General features: G+C 48.2%; 1 protein-coding gene across 3 annotated transcripts in view; it reads left to right on the top strand.

The window, feature by feature from the left end:
• Positions 1 to 21616, top strand: part of LOC144605508 (DENN domain-containing protein 2C-like) — a 107034-nt gene extending 85418 nt beyond the window's left edge. For 2 of the 3 annotated variants that reach the window (XM_078420866.1, XM_078420867.1), the window contains exons 13-20: positions 1298 to 1438; positions 3620 to 3768; positions 5364 to 5541; positions 6970 to 7011; positions 12141 to 12246; positions 13224 to 13463; positions 17746 to 17832; positions 18820 to 21616. In XM_078420866.1, coding sequence (XP_078276992.1) covers positions 1298 to 1438; positions 3620 to 3768; positions 5364 to 5541; positions 6970 to 7011; positions 12141 to 12246; positions 13224 to 13463; positions 17746 to 17832; positions 18820 to 18851 — 975 coding nt within the window. In that variant the 3' untranslated portion in view covers positions 18852 to 21616. The remainder of the gene's footprint in view (positions 1 to 1297; positions 1439 to 3619; positions 3769 to 5363; positions 5542 to 6969; positions 7012 to 12140; positions 12247 to 13223; positions 13464 to 17745; positions 17833 to 18819) is intronic. The other variant, XM_078420868.1, reaches the window with a different exon arrangement.
• Positions 21617 to 21933: the final 317 nt, after the last annotated feature.

The raw sequence follows: 21933 nt of genomic DNA, 5'->3' as shown, positions 1-21933 counted from the left end.
GCTAGTCAGAGTGTGATTGCACTAACATTATAAGAGATGGCAATTTTAAGTCAGAATCTGGCTCCAATTTTCTCGATTGCCACACAGGCTGAGACCCGCCAACTTGTGCCAGACCGTGGATTCATCTCCCGGCAAGTTAGGTGCGGCACGGTGGCGCAGCGATAGGGGTGCTGCCTCACAGCGCCAGAGACCCGAGTTCGGTCCTGACCACGGGTGCTGTCTGTATGGAATTTGTACATTCTCCCTGCGACCGCGTGGGTTTTATCCAGGAACTCCGGTTTCCTCCCACACTCCAAAGACATACAGGTTTGTAGGTTAATTGGCTTCGGTGAAAATTGTAAATTGCCCCTAGTGTGTGTAGGATAGTGTTAATGTGCGGCGATCGCTGGTCGACGAGGACTCGGTGGGCCAAAGGGCCCGTTTCAGCGCTGTATCTCTAAACTAAACTAGTGTGAACATGTGATTGATGGTCGCCGTGGACTTGGTGGGCGGAAGGGCCTGTTTTCGTGCCATATCTTTCAACTATTCACTCTTTTACCCCTCCTTCCTGATGTCTTTTTTATAATTTTATGCCAGCACCATCCATACTCTGAAAGGGTTCCTGCAACGCTGAGCTGTAGGCATTGGTAGCAAGCTTCCTTTCTTGGTACTTATCTCACCCAGCGTGATACTTGAAGCTCTGGGAACTACATGTGGGCGATCGCTGCCTTTTTGTTCTCAGCCCTCAACATGTTCTCCCCATTCTACACACCACCCTTCTCCACTGCTACGATTTGCCACCTTGTGCCAGTTTCTAGTCCACGTTTGCCATAACCACGTGTCAGTCTGACAAGACCGAGCTCACTAAAACAAGATGGATACAAAATGCTGGAGTAACTCAGCGGGTCAGGCAGCATCTCAGGAGAAATGGAATCGGTGACGTTTCAGCTCAGAACCCTGCTTCAGACTGAAAGATAGAGAAGGCCAGGGCAAAACAGGGCCGGCAACAAATGACCTCAGGAAGGGTGGAGCCCACAATGACCCATTGTTGGCTGGGGAAGATGTGCTAACGACAGGGAGACAAGGTTGTAAACAGTGGAACCAGTGGGATGACTACGGGGGGGGGGGGGGGGGGGGGTGGGAGAAAGGAATGCACGAGTTACTCGACACGAAATATCACCTATTCCTTTTCTCCAGAGATGCTGCCTGATCCGCTGAGTTACTCCAGCTCTTTGTGCTTAATTGGTATGCACTCTGCATTTCAGCAGACCTTTCATCTCTGCTCACCATCCTGTGTCTATCTGCATCCCTGCCCCAGATATTAGATGAAGTGGAGAAGAGAAGGGAGCTCTCGCCTGCCCTGGTCCATCCTTTCATGAGGAGCGTCATGGAGGCCCCTTTCCCTGCTCCTGGCCGCGTCATCACCGTGAAGAACTTCCTCCCGGGCTCAGGAAATGAGGTAATGATTGGTGCGTTTCCTCGGCAAAAAATGGGACTTGAGACATACTGTTAAACAGCAATGGAAGCAGGCCCTTTGGCCCAACAGGTCCATGCCAGCCAAGGTGCCCCATCTAAGCTGGTCCCATTTGCTAGTCCCACTTGGGTAGCATACAAGCCAACGGTAAGAATATTCAGTAGAAACCTCAATCCTGGATCCCTGGAGGTAAAGGATAGAAGATGTTTCTTCATGCTGAAAATAAGGGGGGTGGTGAAGAACTGAAGGTGAGAAGAGACCAAGCCAAATCAGGGCCAGCAACAGATGGCCTCCAGCAGGGTAGTTGGCATGGGAAGGTGTTCTCTGACAATCGTCAATGCTGGTTACCCAGCTGCCTTGTCAATTGGCTTCTGTAAAATGTCCCTCGTGTGTAGGATAGAACTAGTGTGTGGGTGATCGCGGCTCGGCATGGACATGATGTTCCAAAGGACCTGTTCCTGTACTGTACAGTTCCATGTAACTCGCTTGGTAATTAGATGCCAGTGCTACTTGCCGCTGAGCTTCTACCACAAGTACCTCAGTCATCTTTAGCGCCATGCGGAAGGGTTTAGTTTAATTTAGTTTAGAGATACAGTGCGGAAACAGGCACTTTGGCCCACCGAGTCTGCACCGACCAGTGATCCTGGCACAGCTACACGTATTAGGGACAATTTACACTTATACCACGCCAATTAACCTACAAACCTGCACGTCTTTGGAGTGTGGGGGCAAACCGAAGATTTAAGAGAAAACCCATGTGGTCATAGGGAGAATGTACAAACTCCGTACAGGCAACACCCGTAGTCGGGATTGAACCCGGGTCTCTGGTGCTGCAAGTGCTGTAAGGCCACAACTACACTGCTGCGCTGTCGTGCTGCAATAGATTATGGAACTTGCATTGTAGTTCAGGTGAGATGGTAAACCAAGGTCCTGTCTGTCCCCTCAGATGGAAATGCAAAAGATCCAATGATACAATTGTGAAGAACAACAAAAGACTTCTAAATGTCTTGGTCAATATTTGTTCCTGGGCCAAACCGCGCTGCTTTGCTGTGTGAATTTGGTTGCTGGGTAGGGTTGCCAACTGTAGGGTTAGCTGGGACATCCCGTATTTTGGGCAAAATTGGTTTGACCTGTACGGGACCGCCCTTGTCCTGTATTAGGCCCGGACAGCGTAGGCCCGGACAGCCTAGGCCCGGACAGCGTAGGCCCGGAGGCCCGGGCGCCACCTAACGGAGGTTGTGTAGCAACCAGCCTCCTGGCCCGGGCGACCGCCATTGATAGAGTGGGAGCACGTGGCCGCTTGCTGGGTGAGGTCAAGTGGGGCGCGGGGCGGTGACATCACCTTGTCTCTTATTTAGGAGTGAGATAGTTGGCAACCCAATTGTCGGGTTTCCTACCTCCTAACACAAACACAACATCCAAATACCGATGGCCTGTAAAACAGATTGCATGCCCTGGGGATGTGGAAGCAAGTGTTTTTTTGGTTGGCGTGGACTCTGTGGGCTGAAGACCCTGTTTCCATGCTGTTAACTGGGAAACCACACTGGGAAAATGACAACCACAGGATTAGTAACTGGAATATGGTGAGCGGGAGCACAGCAATAGTGACAAACCTCATCCAAGCAGCTGCTGTAATGGTGGGTGGGGACATGCCCAATACTGTTATTGACATAAGAACCGCTTAGTGTATAGCATATTATAGAGATACAACACGGAAATGGGCCCTTTGGCCCACCGAGTCCATGGTGACCAGCAACCCCTGTACTATCCTACACACTAGGGACAATTTACAACAAAAAAATTTCCAAAGCCAATTAATCTACAAACCAGTATGTCTTTGGAGTGTGGGAGCACCCAGAGCAAACACACACAGATCGCAGGGAGAACGTACAAACTCCATACAGACAAGCATCCGTAGGCAGGATCGACCCTGGAGCTGTCAGGCAGCAGTTCTGCCGATGCCCCGAACCAAACCAAACCAAACTATGCAATTTTCTCTAACTTCACTCGTAATTATCTTTGGGATCATTGTCATCCTCCGACAACTCCCTCTTTGGGATTGTCGTCAGTAATCTTTACTTGTGCCTGTTATTGCTGGTCATTGCTAGTTACTGCTGCTGGTTAAGCTGTCATGACCCACACTGAAACCAGGCTGACGTCCTACAGGTTATTGAGCTGTGTCGGCCCGCTGACTCCAGACTGGAACACGTAGACTTTGAATGCCTCTTTGGCTGTTTGAACGTCCGGCATGTGATCCACGTGTTTGCCTCTCTCCTCCTGGAGCGGAGAGTGATCTTCATCGCAGATAAGCTCAGGTAAGACCCCTGAAAGCGAGTTGTGCACACAAGGATAATCTGCTTCGTAAACCAGGAGCTGGGGGCCATCCAAGGAGGACTTTGGGGGCAAGGCGTCTAGACTTGGTAACTGGTTAGAAGTTGGAACACACAGCTGCAATTGAGAGGAATTTCAGAGGAGCGTTGTTGAGGAAATCAGATAAATGCATGAAGGGGATAAGAATAAAAGGGTGCGCTGATAAAAATCCATGAGCAGAGTGGAAAAAGGCCAGTGTTGAGCATAAATTCGATCCATTTTAATTCTTGGGTTCAATGGCGTTGAATGTTGGTATTGATTTTGAGAATGTGTGTGTGTGTGTCGAAACATGAGGTAATAATCTGGGGCTGTAATTCTTTCCATAGAGTGATAAGTGTGGAAACAGGCCCTTCGGCCCAACTCGCCCACACCGGCCAACAATGTCCCAGCTACACTAGTCCCACTTGCCTACGCTTGGTCCACAATCCTCCAAAGCTGTCCTATCCATGTACCTGTCCGACTGTTCTTAAAAGATGGGATAGAACCAACCTCAGCTACCTCCTCGGGCAGCTTGTTCCATACACCCACCACCCTCTGTGTGAAAAAGTTACCCCTTGGATTCCTATTAGATCTTTTCCCCTTCACCTTGAACCTGTGTCCTCTGGTCCTCAATTCCCCTACTCTGGGTAAAAGACTCTGTGCATCTACCCGATCTATTCTTCTCATGATTTTGTATACCTCTGCAAGATCTCCCCTCGTCCTCCTACGCTCCATGGAATAGAGACTCAGCCTACTCCACTGCTTCCTAATTAGATTTAGATACCACTGTTACTTCTCTTCTCTTGCTAACGCATCCTCTACCCTCGAGCTTCTAACCTTTATCTACCCTTGCCTGGGTTAACCTCTCCACGTCGTATTGCGCTTGGAACAACCAATTTTCAGCTCTTGCCTTGAAGTGGTTAAGGGAACACAACATCTGTAGAAGGGTCTCGACCCGAAACGTCACCCATTCCTTTTCTCCAGAGATGCTGTCTGACCCGCTGAGTTACTCCAGCTTTTTGCATCTATTTTCGGTGAAAACCAGCATCTGCAGTTCCTTCCCACACAGTCTGCTCGTTTACATGAGTTTTGGAATTCATCCACTGGCTTATTCATCCACTGAAATTCATCCACTCATTCGCGTCAGGAATGTGAGCGCAATATGAACACCTGTCGGCCATCTTTCCCTGCGGCCGGCTTTCTATTCCAATCTTCCTGCCGCCTGGATTTCTGTCCACTTTCTAATGGTTACCTGCTGCCCTGGTTAGTGACGGTGATGTTTACCTGCTGCCCTGGTTAGTGATGGTGATGTTTACCTGCTGCCCTGGTTAGTGACGGTGAGGTTTACCTGCTGCACCGATTAGTGAGGGTGAGGTTTACCTGCTGCACCGATTAGTGAGGGTGAGGTTTACCTGCTGCACCGATTAGTGAGGGTGAGGTTTACCTGCTGCCCCAGTTAGTGCCGGTGATGGTTACCTGCTGCCCTGGTTAGTGCCGGTGATGTTTACCTGCTGCCCTAGTTAGTGATGGTGATGTTTACCTGCTGCCTCTTGTTTTCCAGCACCCTCTCCAAGTGTGGGCACGCGGCTGTAGCCATGCTCTACCCGTTCACCTGGCAGCACACCTACATCCCCGTGCTCCCCGCGGTCATGATCGACATCGCGTGTTCTCCCACACCCTTCCTCATCGGAATCCTGTCCAACTCGCTGCCTCTGCTGAACGACCTGCCGATCGAGGAGGTGAGACTTCGGGAAAAAAACATCGGGAATCGCCTGTTCGGTCCTGGAAATGAAAAGTACCTGTCTCTCTAAAAGATAGAATTGCAGACTAGCCTTGGTGCGAGTTCAATGATCGTGGGTTCATAATTATCACTGAAGGACACAAAGTGCTGGAGTAACTCAGCAGGTCAGGCAGCACCTCTGGAGAACATGGATAGGTTACGTTTTGCGTTGTGATACTTCAGGGGCAGCACATTGGCGCAGCGGTAGAGTTGCTGCCTTACAGCGCCTGAGGCCCAGGTTCGATCCTGACCATGGGAGCTGTCTGTATGGAGTTTGTACGTTCTCCCTGAGACCCTGTGGGTTTTCTCCCACACTCCAAAGACGTGCAAGTTTGTAGGTTAATTGGCTTTGGTAAAATTGTCCATAGTGTGCAGGTTAGTGTTCGTGTCAGGGTGATTGCTAGTCAGTGCAGACTCAGTGGGCCGAAAAGCCCTGTTTCTGCACTGGATCTCTAAAAGTCTTCAAGGGTCTTAAGAACGGTCTCAATCCGAAATGTCACATATCCATGTTCTCCAGAGATGCTGCCTGACCTGCTGAGTTACTCCAGCACTTTGTGTCCTTTTGTGTATTAGCCAGCATCTGCAGTTATTTTTTTATCACTAAATTGTCTAATATTTCTGGGGGGTCGTGTTATGTTCAAAACGAACAATTGGTGGAACTCGACAGGTCAGCGGTAAAGGGTGGTTAATTGTCATACGTGCCGGAACCTTAACAATGGAATTCCTACCGGCTGCAGCTTTACAGACCCCATCAGATGCAACAACACAACAAATAAACATACAATAAATCTGAAGAGAAGGGATGGGTGACGTTTTGGGTTGGACCTGAAGAAGGGTCTCGACCCGGAACGGAATCTGAAGAAGGGTCTCGACCCAAAACGTCACCTATTCCTTTTCTGCAGAGATACTGCCTAGCCCACTGAGTTACTCCAGCTTTTTTTCCAGGCCATGATAGCGCAAGCCAAAGTGTGTAGAGTTACCTCAGTAGTGTAAGGTCCATAGTCAGTTTAGTTTGGAGAGAGTGCAGAAACAGGCCCTTCGGCCCACCAACGATCACCCCGTACACTAGCACTATCCGACACACCAGTGATAATTTGCAATCTTTACCAAAGCCAATTGACCTTCAAACCTGTACGTCTTTGGAGTGTGGGAGGAAACCGGAGCACTCCAGTCACTGTGTGGGTGGACTTTTCAGTCTCAGGAGCAAATGACTGTTATCTGGTCTGAAACCTCTGTGCCTCCAGTTTTTCTAGCACATTCCACTTGATGGTTTGACAGTTTGAGTTCTTCAGACCAGAGTGGGTTCAGGTTTGACCGAGCTGTGTGCCTGTATGAAGTGCCGGATCATCTGGGAACAATGTTAACTCGCTGCTTGTCTGTTCTCCAGGTGCTGGTGGTGGACTTATGTACCAACAAGTTCTTGAGAAAGGTAAGGAGATAGAACACTGCGCAGCCCAGGAACTGGCCCTTTGGCCCATAACGTCTGCACCAAACATGATGCCAAGTTAACCTGAACCCTGCATAATCCATGTGCCTATCTAAAAACCTCTTCAATGCCACTAGCGTATCCGCTTCCACCGCCATCTCTGGCAGCGCGTTCCAAGCACCCACCACTCTCTATGTAAAATGAAAAGCTTGCCCACATATCTCCTTTAAACCTTCCCCTGCTGATCTTAAAGCTATGCCTTCTAGGTGGGACAAGTGTAGCTCGGACATGTTGGCCAGTGTGGGCAAGTTGGGCCGAAGGGCCTGTTTCCACGCCGTATGAATCTATAACTCTCTAGTCCTTAACATTTCCATCCTGGGGAAAAGATTCTACCCTCTCTATGCCGTTCATAATTTTATAAACTTCTATAAGGTCTCTCCTCGACCTCCGACGCTCCTGAGAGAACAATTAAACTTTGTCCAAACACTCTTTGCAGCTTGTACCCTCTAATCTAGAGAGCAACCTGATGAACCTCTTCTGCACCCTCCCAAAGCCCTCCACATCCTTCCTGTAACTCCAAACACAAGTTCTAACTCCATCTACAAGTTTGCAGATGACACCAGTGTAGTGGGCCGGATCTTGAACGATGATGAGACTGAATGCAGGAAGGAGACAGAGAGTTGAGTAACTCTGTGTCGATGCAACAACCTCCCCCTTAATGTCAGCGCGATGATGGAGCTAGTTATTGACTTCGGGAAGCATGGTGTGGTACATGCCCCAATCAGTATCGATGGTAACAAAGTGGGAATGGCTCAGAGTTTCAGGATCCTTTGACCTAAATATTACCAATTGAAGCTATGGCCAAAAAAGCACACTTTGTCAGAAGACGAAGGAAGTTTGGCATGCCTCCAACAACTCTTACCAACATCTACAGATGCACCAAAGAAAGCATACGCTGCGTCACATCCTGTTTGGGAACAGCTCTGGCCAAGACCATAAGAACTTGTAGAGAGTTCTGGATATAGCCCAGTCCATCAAACAGACCAGACACCCCACCATTAACTTCATTTGCAATTCATGCTGCCTCGGGAAAGCAGCCAATATAATCAGGGACCTTTTTCATTCCCTCTTCTCCCGCCCCTGTTGGGTAGAAGATACAGAAGTTGAAAGTGTGCACCACCAGACTCTGGAACAGCTTCTTCCCCTCTGTTATCAGACTTCTGAACTGTCAGCCCATAAGCTAGAGTCCCAATCTTCCAATCTACCTCATTGCAGACACTGGACTTTTTCTCTGGAACTGTAACATTACGATGCTGCGAAACGATATTCTGCACTCTGGTACTTTTTTCTCTTTGCTCTACCTGTTGTTCTTGTGTATGGCTTAATGTACTATCTGAGTTAATTGGACACCACCCAAACAAAAGCTTTTCACTGTAGCTCTGTATGTGTGACAATCGTAAATCAGATCAATATTAATAGTAATGGGGCAACTGGAACTGCATGTAATACTCTCAATGCAGCCTAATCAAGCTTTTATAAAGCTGCAGCATGACTTCCTGACTCTTATACTCAATGCCCTGACCAATGAAGGCAAGCGTACCGTATGCCACCTATCTACTTGTGTTGCCACTTTCAGGGAGCTATACTCTTGGACTCCAAGATCCCTCTGTACATCGATGCTGTAAGTGCAATACTATCTCCATGTGTGATGATGTCATAGAGTCATATAGCGTGGAAACAGGCCCTTCGGCCCAACTTCTCCATGCCAACCAACATGCCCCATCTAAGCTTGTCCCACCTGCCTGCTTTCGGCCCATATACCCCTCTAAATCTACCTTGTCCATGAACCTGTCTTTATGTTTCTTAAACGTTGCGATGGTATGCATCAACTACCTCCTCTGGCAGCTTGTTCCATACACTCGACACCCTTTGTGTGGAAAAGTTACCCCTCCAATTCCTAGTAAATCGTTCCTGCCGCACGTTAAAGCCATGGTTCTCAATTCCCCTGCTCTGGGCAAGATAATCTAGCCAATCTATTCTTCTCATGATTTTGTACACCTCTCTAAGATCACCCCTCATCCTCCTGCGCTCCAAGGGATAGAGTCCCAGCCTGTTCAACCTCTCGCTCAGTCCTGGCAACATCCAGGTAAATCCTGGTGAACCTGGTGTCAAGCTTGACAACATCTTTCCGACAACATGGTGACCGAAACTAAACACAATGCTCTAAATGTGGACTCACCAACACCTTATATAACTGCAACGTGACCTCCCAACTTCTGTACTCGGACTGGAGACTTCCTTCTGTGCCACACTGGGGTTTTCTGAACTTTGTGTCCTTTGCTCGGTCAAGATACAGAGAACCCCTCCACCATTAACCCCTCCAGCCTTTGCTGAATCGCTCTCATCTTGAAAGTAAATAATCTTTTAGAAACAAACCTCTCCACCATCTTTATTTAGGAGTTTAGCTTTATGGTGCTTTAGTGTTTAGATGGCGAAGGCAATTTTATGGAGTCATTTTGGAAGCGGCTTGTTGTACAGTACAATTCATTCCCTCTGCACCCGACCACAGAAGGAAGCAACCACTGTAAACACATTCCTGCTTAAATAGACTCCATGCCTTGAGCATCGAGCACAGATGATTCAGGATTTTCAGTGGATGTGACTGGGGCTGGAATGGAGATGCACGCCGAACCTCCCCTATGATCTGAGCCTCTGACTTAATGCAGCAAGTCTCAAGGCCTCGAGGAGCTGCCCCAATTGAGTACCCCACGATTTCCCCCCCTTGAGGATCAAGTTTCCCTCTTGAGGATCGATGGTGGTAAAGAAAGAACAAGGAAAAGCACACCCTCAGTTGAAACCACCAGATAATGCCATAATTTCCCATCGGTGCAGGTCCACCCCTGATTTTCCAGCACCCCTGATTTTCCAGCACCCTTGATTCTAGTGCCTTTATGGATTAGCCTTTTTGCCGGACCAGCAGAGGTCATGGTCGAGGGTGTGGAGGGTGGAGGAGAGCGGGGATACCAGCCCGCAAAGTCGACTATGGGAGTGGATCTGCTGGCTCAGGCTGGGCTGGAGTTCCAGAGCCCTGGGCAAATCCGTTGTGGTTGAGATTGGCCGCCTCACCCGGCCTAGGCACCACATTTTTGGGTATCTTCTGAGGGGGGGAGGGGGGGGGGGGAGGTGCTTGTCTGGATTAAACGGGGAGGGGGAGGGTTGGACCACCAGTTGCCAGAAAATCAGAGGTAGACCTGCACGTTGTATTTGACTGACACCAATGGATTGTTGCCATTATATGTTCCCGTCTAGCTAGTGGAATGAGTAACATGAGAGTGGAGGGGTAACTTCACACCTGGGCCCAGTAACTATTGGAACAACCACCCTTCCCCAGCCAGCACTATCCACCCCTGCCACATCTGACTCTGATCTTCATTCCCACACCAATATATACCCCGTCTATATAAACCCACCCCATTTACACTGCACAGTGGCGCAGCAGTAGAGTGGCTGCCTCTCAGCGCCAGAGACCCGGGTTCCATCCTGACTTCGGGTGCTGCCTGTGTGGAGTTCGCACGTTCTCCCTGCGACTGCATGGGTTTCCTCACGCATCCCAAAGATGTGTGGGTCTGTAGGTTAATTGGCCTCATAAACTGCACGCTAGTGTGTGTGTGTGGGGAGTGACTGAGAAAGTGGGTTAACTGGGTAGCTTAAGTGACTGGGATAAGTGGGATAGAACTAGTATGAATGGGTGATTGATGGTCGCCGTGGGCCAAAGGGCCTGTTTCCATGCTGTATCTCTAAAACAACAAAAAAACGTGTGTGTCGCTCCACACAGACTGGGCAACAGGAAGTATTTATTAGGGGTTTCCTGCTTCCTGCAGTCCTTTTTGTATTTTTGCCTGTTTTCTTTGAGATTTCCTGACTATTTGATGTCCTCCTTGGGGATAGAAGTAATCTGATCTCATCCACGTTAATGTTGTGGCTCCATGGTACTGATGTGCTTCAGAACATTTCGTGCTGTGGTTTGTGTGTATTTGCCAAACGACAGTCTAAAGTGTTTACCAATTGCTAATGGCATTCTTGAAATCCCATTGCATTAATCAATAGTCAATAGTTGTTTATTTGTCACATACACATAAATGTGTAGTGAAATGAAACATTACCCACAGTTGAAACATTAAGACCAATAAGAATAATCAATAAAAATGCAATAACACATACAATCATACACTAACACCAAACAAAAGAAACATCCATCACAGTGAGTCTCCTCCAGTCAACTTCTCACTGTGATGGAAGGCCAAAATGTCTTTTCTCTTCCCTGCTGTCTTCTCCCGAGGTCAGGCTGTTGAACTTGCCACGTCGGGGCGGTCGGGGCTCCCGACATTGGAGCGCCCGCTGGGCGGTGAAAGGTCCACGGCCTATTCCAGGCCGCGCCGGACGGTGAAAGGTCCGCGGCGGGCCGACCCAAGCCCCGCGATTCGGGGCGGGCGAACACGCTGCCTCTGCCGGAGGTCCCGATGTCGGCCACCATCCAGGGGCCTGCGGGCTTCCGACGTCCATGTGAAGGACGTGAAGCCCATGTGAAGCCCACTGTGATTGTGGAGCCTGAGCCTCTCTGTCGGCATGAATTATAAATTGCTGCACCGCCATAGAGTGGCACGGTGGCGCAGCGGTAGAGTTTCCGCCTCACAGCGGCAGAGACCCGGGTTCGATCCTGACTACGGGTGCTGCCTGCACTGAGTTTGTGCATTCTCCCCGTGACCTGCGTGGGTTTTCTCCGGTTTCCTTCCCCAAACTCCAAAGACGTACAGGTTTGGCAGTTAATTGGGTCGGTAAAATTGTAAATTGTCCCTAGTGTTTGCCGGATAGTGTTAGTGTGCGGGGATTGCTGGTCGGTGCAGACTCGGTGGGCCGAAGGGCCTGTTTCTGCGCTGCATCTCTAAACTAAAAACTAAATTAAGCCACCTTCGGGAACGAGCCTGAAGAAGGGTCCTGACCCGCGACGTCGCTTATCCACGTTCGCCTGAGATGCTGAGTTACTCCAGCACTCTGTGTCTTCCCATCAGAGTGCTCCACAGTCTTGGGGGTATGGTTTTCATGGCTAAATCTCCTGACTTTTGTCTCCACAGATGGATGACGAAGATTTCATCATTCCACACAAACTGCAAGCCGCGCTGGAGCTAATCTTTGAGCAGAAAAGTGAAATGCTTGCGACAGAGGAGGGAGAGGGAGCTGGTGAGTACAATGAACTGCAGCGAGTAGACTGTCACATGCTGCTTGCTTAGAAAATCAGCAGCTTAATGATCACCTCGAGTTTATTGTCATATCCACACGGTGTGATGAGGTTACAGGTACAAGGACAATCTAGCCAGCATCAGTCTCAGACACTCCAACCATGCCAACACACGGTGGCACGGCGGCAGAGTTACTGCCTTACAGACCCAGAGACCCGGTTTCGATCATGACTACGGATGCTGCCTGTATGGAGTTTGTACGTTCTCCCTGCGGGATTTCTCCGAGTTCTCCCACACTCCAAAGGCAATACAGATTTGTAGGTTAATTTGCTTCTGTAAATTGGAAATGGTCCCTAGCCTGTAGGATAATGCTATTGTACGGGGTGAGCGCTAGTCAGCGCGGACTCGAGAGGCCGTAGGGCCTGTTTCCACGCTGTAAGTCTAACGTCTAAAGACACTGTGGGATCCCCGAAGAGGCGAAATACTCAGGAACTCCAAAGAAAATTCTTGCAGGCATCTTGGGTGACCAAACCCTGTTTGGGAAATTGTGTAAAATAAATGTAAATATAGTGTAAATTGTTGTACTTTCTACAGTAGTGACTGCTCATCCTGTCTGTTCCCAGCTGTTATCAGGCAACTGAACCAACTGACCAACAACTAGAGAGCAGTCCTGAGCAGTCCATCTACCTCATTGGAGACCCTTGGACTATCTGTGATCAGATTTTACTGGATTTTATCTTGCGCTAAAACGTTATTCACGTTATTCCCTTCATCCTGTATCTGTACACTGTGGACTGCTCGATTATGATCATGTACAGTCTTTCCGCTGACTGGATAGCGCGCCACGAACGCTTTTCACCGTGCCTCAGTTTGCACGACAATAAACTAATCTCGATTCCAGGCCTCCCAGGTCTGGGAGCCAACCCCGACTACAGGATCCGACAATCGATAAACTAAACTCAAGCTCTCTTTCCCCAGCCCAGAACACTCTCAGCACACTGGTGTCGGAAGCGTGCGTCAGGTTCTTTGTGGAGATCGCAGGCCACTACTCCCTCCACATGTCGGTCAACGAGAAAGGCGAGCGGTGCTTCCAGAGGGATGCCTTTCGCAAGTCCCACACCTCCAAGAGCATCCGACAGTTCCTGGAGCTCTTCATGGAGACACAGATGTTCGCTGGCTTCGTGCAGGACAGAGAGCTCCGGAAAAGTGGCGTCAAAGGTTAGTGCTGCTGTTCCCCACTTCCCCGAGACACGGTGGCGCAGCGGTAGAGTTGCTACCTCACAGCGCCAGAAAACCTAACTACAGGCACTGTCTGTATGGAGTTTGTACTGAATGGGTGAGGTTTCGGGTCGAGACCTTTCAGATTGAGAGTCAGGGGAGAGGGAAACTAGAGATATGGAAGAGTACAATGTTACTGCAGCTCCTCGATGGCTGAGCAAAATCAACGGCTCCATAATCATGGTAATCCACCCCATGGTTGATTTGATCAACTTTTGTTCGCTGAGTAGTTTCTGGTGTTTTCCATTAGGCTTGTGGTTGTAGATTTTATTTTTCTCTGTGGTTTTGTGTCTCTATTCCTAAATCTTGTTTTCTGAACTTATTCCTCTTTCCACTTTTTCCAAATAAAATTGTGTCCAATAGCCCTGCCCTTGGGAAAGGCCAACTTCTGTTCATTGACACCACAGCAGACAATAAATTGACATCGGGTGCCATCTATGTGGAGTTTGCACGTTCTCCCTCTGACCTCTTGGGTTTCCTCTGGGTGCTCCGGTTTCCTCCCACATCCCAAAGACGTGCTGGTTTGTAGGTTCATTAGTTTCTGTAAATTGCCCCTAATGTGCAGGGAGTGGCTGAGAAAACGGGGTAACATAGAACTGATGTGAACGGGTGATGGTGGGCGTGAACTAGTGTGAACGAGTGATCGATAGTGGGCGTGCACCCAGTGGGCCATGCTAAATCTCTAAACTAAACTGAACATAGTGTGTAGGAAGGAACTGCAGGTGCTGATTTATACCAAAGCTGGACACAAAGTGCTGGAATAACTCTGGGTCAGGCCGCATCTCTGGAGAAAAGGGACAGGGAACGTTTGAGGTAGGAACCCTTGCAACCATTCTTCAGTCTTGACGTTTCGTGTCAGAACCTTTCAGACTGAAGAAGGGTTTCCACCCAAAACGTCACCTATTCTTTTTCACCAGCGATGCTGCCTGACTCACTGAGTTACTCCAGCACTTTGTCTAAACCAAACATAGCCCCTAGTAAAGTATACACTGGTGTTTGTTCCAGTGTTTTTTTTAACATTTCCACCACTTCATCTTAAGGTCTGCAGTTGACGACATTGCCCGGTTTGTACCCCTTGCCTGGTCAATTTTCTAATCCTAACCCATGCTTAATGCTATTTTTAATAGCCCAATCCCAAATTGTGAGTTTGTGTAAAACAAATAGCTGCAATTTTGTATAATTTCTGTATAATGTTATCAGCAACGATCCCATCTTCCCTCAAGCACAATTATACATGCTATCATGGTAACACTGTTTATGTAGTTCATTTCCTTTGGCTCGATCTTGTGGTTTTCAGCCAATTTATTCCTTTTGTGTGAAGACATCAGCTGGTGTAATGTCGGTAGCTCCATTAATCTATCTAGCAGCTGATGTTGAGGGTGTCACCGATCTGCTTTGCACTGAAGAAGTTTAGTTTAGCTTGGTTTAGAGATACAGCATGGAAACAAACCCTTTGGCCCACATAGTCCAGGCCGATCAAGTCAAGTTTATTTGTCACATACACATACATACACGATGTGCAATGAAATGAAAGTGGCAGTGCCTGCGGATTGTGCAAAAAAAGAATTACAGTTACAGCATATAAATTAAAGTTAATACAGAGAAGACAAAATTTAGTCCCTGGAGTTATAAAAGTTAACAGTCCTGATGGCCTGTGGGAAGAAACTCCGTCTCATCCTCTCCGTTTTCACAGCGTGACAGCGGAGGCATTTGCCTGACCGTAGCAGCTGGAACAGTCCGTTACTGGGGTGGCAGGGGTCCCTCATGATCTTGCTTGCTCTCGATCTACACCTCCTGATGTACAGGTCCTGCAGGGGGGCGAGTGTAGTTCCCATGGTGCGTTCTGCCGAATGCAGAGCTTTTCCCAAACCAGACTGTAATGTTGCCGGACAGGATGCTCTCTACAGCCCCAGAGTAGAAGCAATGAAGGATCCTCAGAGACACTCTGAATTTCCTCAGCTGTCTAAGGTGGTAAAGGCGCTGCTTTGCCTTACCCACCAGTGCGGCAATGTGCGTTGCCCATGTCAGATCCTCTTTGATGTGGACTCCCAGGTATTTAAAACTGCTCACCCTATCCACAGTAGACCCATTTATTTCCAGTGGCGCTGATCATTGATCATTCATACACTAGTTTTATGTTAGACCATTTTTGCATCCGACACACTAGGGACAATTTACAGAAGCCAATTAACCTACAAACATGCATGTGTTTGGAAAGTGGAAGGAAACTGGGACACTTGTAGAAGACCTACGTGGTCACAGGGAGAGCACACAAACTCCGCACAGACAGCAACCGAGGTGAGGATCGATACCGGGTCTCTGGCGCTGTGAGACAGCAGCTCTACCCGCTGTGCCACCATGCCGCCCAACAAGTTGATGTTGGGCTGCTTCTGACTGTGGCCCTTGGGTATATTTGGTATGGCTGGTTGAAGCCAGGCTTTCTTGTGACTTGCTACATGAGCAAGAGTGTTCACACATAGACAGGAAGAGACCAAATCATCTATCAAATCAGCCCACAATCATCGACAGAAAGAACAGTTGCCTGTCGCACGAAGGTTTCCAGCTCTATGTGCAACTTTCATTTTGTGGAACCCATTTTAAGATGGGGTGAAAATAAGTGCCATTACAATTGGGCTTTTCATTAGATTGGCAGTTATCTGAGCATTTGGAGTTTTATTGGTCTGAAGAAGGGCCTTGACCTGAAACGTCACCCATTCCTTCTCTCCAGAGATGCTGTCTGTCCTGCTGAGTTACTCCAGCTTTTCGTGTCTATCATATCATAGATGCGACCGGCGATCCTCGCACACTGACACTACCCTACGCATACTAGGGACAATTTACAATTTTACCAAAACCAATTTGCCTGCACGTCTTTGGAGTGTGGGAGGAAACCGGAGCATCCGGGGAAAACCCACGAGGTCACGGGGAGAACGTACAATCTCCGTACAGACAGCACTCGTAGTCAGGATCGAACCCGGGTCTCTGGCGCTGTAAGACTGCTACTCTACCGCTGTGCCACCCTGCTGCAAGACCAGCTGCATGCCGCCAATGCTGAAAGTTGATGCTGTCTTCCCAATGCCTGTTTTATATTTATTCCATTACGCTGCTTCTCAAATGTTATGTTTAGTTCATAAGGCCTGGTTTTGGAAAGTGCTGATTTGCTTTTGATTATAAAATCAAACAGCTGCCTTGGGAAGGCCACCAACATAATCAAGGACCAGTGTCGTCGTCCCCCCCCCCCCCCCCCCCCCCCAGGTCATTCCCTCTTCTCCCCTCTCACAATAGGCAAGAGGTTCGGAAGTGTGAAAACGCACACCTCCAGATTCAGGGACAGTTTATTCCCAGCTGTTATCAGTCCTCCGACCAATCCTGACCCATCTACCTCATTGGAGACCTTTGAACTATCTTTAATCGGACTTTATCTTGCGCTGAATGTTGTACCCTTTATATGTGCATGGTAGATGAATTGATTGTGTTCATGTATAGTATTTGACTGGATACAAAAGCTTTTTACAATATTAGCTTGTGACAATATGTGACAATCATAATCTGAGCCAAACTAAAGAGCAGATCGAACAGTGCACAAAATGGTGATGGAGAGAGATTGATAACTTCATAAGTTATTGGAGCAGAATTGAGCCATTCTGCCCATCAAGCCTATCCACCATTCAATCATGCCTGATCTATCTATCCCCCTCAACCCCACTCTCCTGCCGTCTCCCCATAACCCCTGACACCCTTACTAATTAAGAATTTGTCAATCTCCGCTTTAAAAATATCCATTTGCGGCCTCTAAGTCAATGAATTTGACAGATTCACCACCCTCCTCGTCCCAGTAAAGACCCAGACCATCATCGCAACCAGGCGCTGTGCTGCACTGCTGCTGTGCAGGTTTGTCCATTGAACAGGGAGGTCCTGGCTTTGGGGGGGGGGGGGGGGGAGGAAGGGGAGGAAGGGGAGGAAGAGAGGAAGAGAGGAAGAGAGGAAGAGAGGAGAAGAGGTATGAGTGATGAATGACCAATAGAACAGAAAGAACCAGCTCAAAGTCTTCAACTCCAAGTCTCCCCATCTCCTCATACAGTCATGTCATTTACAATGCTCTCCCCCTCCCGCAACCCGCCACGTCACATCCCAACTCGCATCCTGAGGGAATAGTTGTGTTTGCAGATGGATGAAGCCGAGATCTCTATTGACCAGTGATATCTGGATGTTCCCATTGTAGGTCTCTTCGAGGTCCGAGCTGCAGAATATCTGGAGACCATCCCCGAAACTGGACCAAGCAGCGTCAACAGGTTCCTCAAAGGCCTTGGTGAGTATTGATGAGTTCAAAGTCCTCCTTCCACCGGCGTCCGCGGTCAGTTGCTCTGCCCGGCAACCAACTCCTCTTCCTTGTGGAGACACGAGAAGCCGCAGATGCTGGAATCTCGAGCTAAAATCAGAGTGCCCGAGGAGCTCAGCAGGTCTGGCAGCATCTGTGGAGGAAATAGACGGGCGACATTTGGGTCGGGAATTTTCTTCAGAATCTTTCGAAGGGTTCTGAACTGAAACATTTGTTCATTCCTTCTACTGATGTTGCCTGACCTGCTGAGACCCTCCAGAATTGTGTGCTTTGATCTTTCTTTTCATGGTTTTAATATAGATTATATGGTAACAACCCTCCTTCACTACCCTGAGAATTATTACCCTGTGATAATCATCTCGCGTGGCAGCTCCTGCAATACTCCAGCCACCTCATAGAGTCATAGAATCATACAGTGTGGAAACAAGCCCTTCAGCCCAACGTGCCCACACCGACCAACATGTCCCGCCAGCCTGCATTTGGCCCATAGCCCTCTAAACCTGTCCTATCCACTTATTTCCAGACGTCATGGATCATTATGCTGGAAAATGGGCTTGACTTTGGTGTTATGATGTTTAGTTTAATTTGGAGATACAAGCATGGAACATGCCGATCATTGACCACCCATTCGCACTGGTTCAACGTTATCCTACCTTCGCATCCACTCCCTACATACTAGGGGCAATTTACAGATGCCAATTAACTGGCAAGCCATCACCATGTCTTTGGGATGTGGGACCACCCGGAGGAAACCCACATGATTACAGGAAAAACGTGCAAACTCCACACAGACAGTATCGGTACTCAGGATGTATGGCTGTTACTTGAAATGAACGTATAATGCCACAGCTCAACTGGGTTCTATTGGGGGAGGAACAAGTGTACCATGCGTGTATAACTTGTAACTTGATTACCCTTCTGACTATTCAACCTTTTTTTTCCCCCTCTCACCAACAGGGAATAAGATGAAATTTCTTTCCAAGAAATGACACCAGATTTGGCCATGCCAAGACTTCACCACGGGGGTCTATAATGAAGCATCTTCTAACCAGGCAGTATATGGACCGGAAACATTCGCTCCAGAATTTGCCTTTGCTGGTCATGGGACAGGCTGGAGTGACCTTGGCTCGTGCAGTTTGCCACAATGCCCGTGTGCGTCTGTGTGCGTGTTTGCTGCACTCCCTTTGGAAGAATTATTCTGACAAGTTACTGGATTTTCCTTTGATAAGGACTGGCAGCCTGCTTTATAACAGCACGTCCGTTTTCGGGCCCACAACAAAATGAAGAGGTTCCGATGCGAGATAGATTGTGAATGAAAGATATCACTGGATCAATGCTGGTGATCTACGCACAAAGAGCTGTCCCTGCTAACCAAATGTCCACTTCAGATTGCTCTGCCGTTCTGTCTAACTCCACTCCACACCACACGTATCGCAGCGGGCAAAAGCATTCACAGAGTCGTCCTCAGTGTGACTTTCACTATTTTTGAATGTGTTCTCAGGACGTGGGTCCTCCTTGAAGTAATTGGTGTCTTAATCTCGCTTGTCGAGTATCACAGATTTGACACAAAGCGGCATGGTGGCCATCTTTTAGATGAGAGTATCGGGAAAGTACGTTGCACTCTTACCCTGCACCAACCCCTCCCCTCTCCCTATCAATGTCCGAGTGTGGATTCACTCACGCTGGTGCACTCACAGTGTCCCACACTCTGGAAGCTGGTGGTTCATTTTATGACCGGGATCAACACTCCGGGCTTGAATTTGGTGGTGGACACATATACGAAGAGTGATAGGTGATTGTTAGCAGCCAGCCGAGGGCTAAATCAGGACCCCTGCATCTCACACTGGCTCCAGAGGTCTACCCAGTCAAAATATGTAATAGAATTATAATGAAATAGATCATTGTGAGTCAATGTGGGAGTCATGATGGTGGAGGGGAGGGATTAAAAGGAATTTCTCCTTTAAATATCCTGATTGTTTCGAGTGGAATATCTTGGATTTGGAAAATGTTAATGTATGTTAAGGAAAGTTACAGTTGGATATATTTCTTATCGTTAGAAATCGTTAGAAAGTGATCCAAAATGGGAGATCTCTCTGATTTTTAGTTTCCTCACGTCGGTGGGGAAGTGACTGAAGCCGCTTGGACAAATGTCAAACTGAGAAGCAAGGGCTGGGTGAAGTTCAGGCTCAAAGCAAGCTTCCACTGGGATATCAGAGCATAATAGAAGCTTCCTGTGTTCATGCAGTTAGTAGAGTGCCAGAGTTGTTAAGGCTGGGAACTTCCTGTATCCAGTGGATGCGAGGATTCCGTGAACGCTTCACAAATGTAATTCATCTCATCGGCTGTGATTCCTGCAAGGCTCAAGAGTGTGAATGTGGCCTGTGGTCTCTCAGCCCTGGTACACTCAGTAAGATTCATCTTCAGCAGAGTGTCGATGGGTTTTGTTAATGTTTCTGAGCTGGTAATGGTGATGTTCATTGGCTGCTCTCCTGGTAATGCAAACATCCATACTAATCGGACTGAAACACTCGTACCTGATACGGTCTGTGAGGGATTAATTCATCCATGGAAACCAGGATAGAGAATTATTAAATGGCAAAAGATCTTGCCAAGCAGTAGGAGGGAGCCCTTTGAGCTTACAAGCATCCAACAGTCCTAGTCCTGGTACCATACTTCCTAGAAACATCCACAGTCACAGCCACACAGCCCTAAGGGTCTGACCAAAGGCAGATGTTGCAATACTGAGCTCTGGGCCCAGACAATGGCTCTTGTCTTCTCAGTTCCAAAACAGTTCAAAGTCCACGTCTCTTCCCTTGTTCAGTCAGAATAGACGTGCCATTCCCCCAATGGATGCACTCAGCGGTTCTGGCAACATCTGTGGAAAGAGAAAGTTAACGTTTTGAGGTCAAACTGTTCTGGAAAGGAAAAGAAAAATGGTTTCAGACTTGAGACGTCAACTCTCTCTCCCCACAGATGCTGCCGGGTCTCCTGAGTGTTTGCTGCATTTAATGTTTTTCATTCCATATCGCCGTTTGTTGGAATAGCCAAAGAATGTACATCAAAAACACTACAGTAAATGGGGAGGAAATTCTCATTCCTCCCTGGTACGGCACGCTATCTTTGTGTTTGTACCTGCATAAAGTTTGGTCTATTTTAGCCAATTGTCCCGGGTCAGACCTGCACCTGCGGGCAGGTGTGACTATCTCCCTGGGACCTGATTTGCACAAACCGTTCTCCTGACTTTACCCGTCGTTTGCCAATGAATTGGACGTAATGTATGGAGAAAGATTTCACAGACTATTTCATTGGATGTAAAGCGCTTTGTGGTATTCTGAGGTGGCGTTGTACAGATTATTTTGTAAAAACTTTTGTACAAATCTTTTGTTACACAGAGGGTGATTGGACACTTTACACACTCTCTCTCTCTCTCTCTCTCTCTCTCTCTCTCTCTCTCGCTCTCTCTCTCTCTCTCTCTGGTTAATCTATGTTCTGATCCTTCCTGGTGCTGAGCCTTTTATCGAGCTCTAGGGACCAAGCCAGGAGCAACAAGGTCCTGAACTATTGGCACTCCAAGCTACACCGGAGGATGGGGTGTATCTTCGGAGAACTGCAGTGAGAATCTGTTGTAGTAAACCCAATTGTCGGAAGCCAGCGACACCAGAGAGGTCTGGTGCGGTACCACGTAGCATTAAACCCTTGCAATGTGATCCATTGGCGCTGCAGGGCTATCTGTGTATCTAGGAGACATAACTGCAACAGATATTTGTTTACATGTGAATTGTAAAATAAACATTTTGAACCAACTCTCACATTTCCTCTTCGATGAGTATTGTCCATGCACATGGGTGTGCAAGGAATGGAGGGGTATGTTTAGTTTATCATTGTCATGTGTACCGAGGTACAGTGAAAAGCTTTTTGTTGCGTGCTATCCAGATCCAGATCCAGATCCAGATCGGCCGCCTCACCTGGCCGAGGCGCCACATTTTCGGGGGAACTTCCAGGGGGGACTTCAAGTGCACTCAGCATTTTTGTCCGGATTAAAGGGGACCACCAGTTGCCAAACAAAATCGG

The sequence above is a fragment of the Rhinoraja longicauda genome, chromosome 24, assembly GCF_053455715.1.
Source record: "Rhinoraja longicauda isolate Sanriku21f chromosome 24, sRhiLon1.1, whole genome shotgun sequence".
Classification (NCBI taxonomy): Eukaryota; Metazoa; Chordata; class Chondrichthyes; order Rajiformes; family Arhynchobatidae; genus Rhinoraja; species Rhinoraja longicauda.
This window is presented reverse-complemented; position numbering and strand designations above follow the sequence as displayed.